The sequence below is a fragment of the Centruroides vittatus genome, unplaced genomic scaffold (genome assembly GCF_030686945.1).
Source record: "Centruroides vittatus isolate TY-2023 unplaced genomic scaffold, ASM3068694v2 contig_193, whole genome shotgun sequence".
NCBI classification, from domain to species: domain Eukaryota; kingdom Metazoa; phylum Arthropoda; class Arachnida; order Scorpiones; family Buthidae; genus Centruroides; species Centruroides vittatus.
In genome coordinates, this window is record NW_027121185.1 from 462,091 (window position 1) to 465,068 (window position 2,978).

Sequence of the window (2,978 nt, forward strand, 5' to 3'; positions counted from 1 at the left end):
GCTATTTGAATTACTTCGGTCTAGCGCCATATTTCGATGAACGGTACATCGAGGTTTGAATGTAGATATAAGAAAGCGGACCTAACAGGACAGTAGGGCAATTTTACTCTGGCTTTGAATATAAAGGGTCCAAAAATTTAAGACTTTTATGTTAAAAAAAATGGCAAAAAAAGTGTTTTCTTTGTTTTATCGATTTTATTTATATTTTTACGACTTTCGGCGAGGGTGGAGACATGTATATTTTTTTATTTGGCCTCAGTCCATCTCATTTCTCTGGCGCTCACTATGAGTGTAATCGAATGTGGATTATTTTATATTCGAATGTACTGTACGTAAAAGCACGTGCCTGTGTTTTAATAATGATTAATTATTTATTGTTCCCATTTTATCTGCAGTTGTTGATTGTTCTGTTTAGGATTTACTTTTTTTGATTTTAGTTATTTGTATTTTTTCAGTTTTGTTTTTTTATTTTGTTTGGATGTCAGAAACAAATATGACAGAAGGGCGTGTCTGGGAGCACGTGATATGATAGATCCACCATTAGATCATAGATGGCAGGGATTTCAGTGACCAAAAGGTTTTGGCCAGGAATCGCATATTTCTTAGGGGGAGCACAGTGTTCAGTGTTGTGTAATTAGAAAAAAATAAAACAGAACAATATTATTAATATTTTATTAAATTCGGAGCCATGTTAATGTTAAAACAATGAATAATAAATGTTAAAATTCATAAAAAAATTATGTGTTTCTACATTGTAACCAAAATTAAAACATTCTAGAAAAATACAGTCGCGCGTTGCATATAACCTACGTCTCATAAGATTATATTATCAAATAACGGAAAATCTTGGGGACGTTGGCTTAATCCAGTGGGAAAATAGGGGAAAACTTGTTAAGGACTTGGCAACACTGATTGCATGTCCCGTGTACAAAGCGATAGTGCTTCCAATCGTAAAAGGCTGACGTATAATCATGGTTACGAAGGGTACATTAAACAGTAAATTGTGTTTATATGAAAATAATAAAAGTGTCAATCATGTCTTCTGCCACACAACTACGTCGATTGCCGTTTGCTTCAAAGCTTTCACCTTCAGGGTGTTGCTGCTAAACACTATTTTTTCCTCCTCAGGACTTCTGTAACTCTGCGATCTCCATATCATATTCAGTCCACAATTTTCAGCTTCCTCCACAACTTTATCATATAAATCACCTTGAAGATTATCCAAGTAAATTATAAATGATCTTCTCTTCATAAAAGTAAAGATTCTCTACGGAATAATAATAATAATAATTAATTACTACAGAGGAATAAATCTAATTAAATTAAAAATCAGGCAATTTACCTTTAGACATTTCATATTTTCGTACTTCTTGGAGGGGATTATGGACACGAATTTAACCATAGTTATGATGTGTGCCTCTCTTATAGCTTTCTTTACACCCGGTTCAACCTGCGGATTGCATAGGTTAGATTCAAGAAGATTGAATTCGAAGACCTTCATTTTCTGATACACACTTCCTATGGTATTCAAGAAGCTCTGACGTACGTGTTCCAGTGATTCCCCCCAACCACCGAACAAATCTACCACTGTACAACGTATCTCGCTGGTGTAGACGATACCACCACTAAAATATCTAGCGTACAGCAAACCAACCAAATCACAACCGGGTCCTCCACCCAAACTGCAAACGTTCAGAGAAGATCTACAATATAGCATCATCTCTTGGTATTTATTATTATGTTGGTAACTGAATTTGGACAACTCACTTACGAGGGACGAAGTGTGACAACCTGCAAAGTAATAGACGTAAGCGCATCTGAATCGTGATTCATTGTAATTGATGGCAGGTAGACATCTTGTATTACGAATGTTCTTGTAAATATCCCTAATGTTTTGTACTGCTTCTTCTATATCTTCATTATTTAGGGTATTCCCTACACGTTCACTTTCTAGTACTTTCTCGTATATAGTCGACATGTTACAATTTCCTTTTGAAGTTGTCTAATGTATTCTACAACAGACGATTTCGATTTTAATTATATCTAAATTTCCCACGTGATTGCCTGATTCATTGTTTCTATACAGAGTAACCAATAACCTAATAGTGTTTCAATCTGAAATACTACTATTGGAACAATAAAAACTGTTAATATTTTAAAAAATAACTGTAGATAAGGCACTAAGTCTATTGAGCAATGTCAAAAATTCCTAATTAAACATGTTTTAATTAACTAAGATTAAAGTTAAAGTTAAAAATCTGTGCAAAGATAATTAAGAATTAAATCTTGACAATTAGAATAATAATATTCAACAATAATATATCAATAATTTAATATTATTGAACCTCACCTCTTCTAAATTTATTTTATATGAAAGAAATACGCAATTTTCTCGATAATTTTTATGTATAAGCATATAAATACGGTAGAATTTATAAACTGAAGTGTGTATATAGGCTCTATATTAACATTTATCTATTTCTTTAGCATAAATAATTACAAATTAAGCATGAAAGTGGATATATAATGTGATTGTTCATTGTAATTAGTGAGAATATCAATTAGAAGTGAAAAATATCGAGTTTTTAAATGGATTTTTATTTTTATTTTTGGTACGTGTTATGGACGTTTTTAACAAATTCCACATTAAATAACTAACAAAAACAAAAATAATGATATGAAGTTTCAAATTTACTATCTTTTTTACTTTCAGACAATTATGTTTTGCTACTATCAACATTTATTTTGCTCCCTCAACAGATAGACGTGCTTATCAAATTTATTATTAAGCATGATTTATCTATTCGGCTTATAGGTTTGAATATATAATAGCATATTCCTATCAATACTCTACATTTTTTTTCTAATTTTATGAATTTTTCTGTACTTTCCGTATGAAAAATTGGAAGAAAAACTTCACATAACGTACTTAATGATTAGAATTTTGTACATAATGAACTCTGGTGTACAAAATTCTA

The 2,978-nt window shown here is 31.4% G+C and overlaps 1 protein-coding gene across 2 annotated transcripts; it reads right to left on the reverse strand.

The window, feature by feature from the left end:
• Positions 1 to 882: 882 nt before the first annotated feature.
• On the reverse strand, positions 883 to 2,170 carry LOC136970393 (uncharacterized). 2 transcript variants are annotated; one of them, XM_067264833.1, is made up of 3 exons: positions 1,547 to 2,170; positions 1,343 to 1,450; positions 883 to 1,267 (listed from the first exon to the last, which is right to left on the reverse strand). In XM_067264833.1, exons 1-3 carry the CDS (start codon positions 1,976 to 1,978, stop codon positions 1,034 to 1,036), a joined length of 774 nt encoding a protein of 257 aa, XP_067120934.1. In that variant the 5' UTR covers positions 1,979 to 2,170; the 3' UTR covers positions 883 to 1,033. The 2 variants fall into 2 exon arrangements, with proteins under 2 accessions (XP_067120934.1, XP_067120932.1); XM_067264831.1 differs by having other exon boundaries at positions 1,343 to 2,166.
• Between the last annotated feature and the right edge of the window lie 808 nt (positions 2,171 to 2,978).

Bases quoted from the DNA above. Each gene is read 5' to 3' on its own strand.
- LOC136970393 (XM_067264831.1), bottom strand. From the start codon at position 1,978: ATGTCGACTATATACGAGAAAGTACTAGAAAGTGAACGTGTAGGGAAT. The intron at 1,268-1,342 runs GTAAATTGCCTG...ATTATTCCGTAG, and splicing joins AAAATATGAAATGTCTAAAG to AGAATCTTTACTTTTATGAA.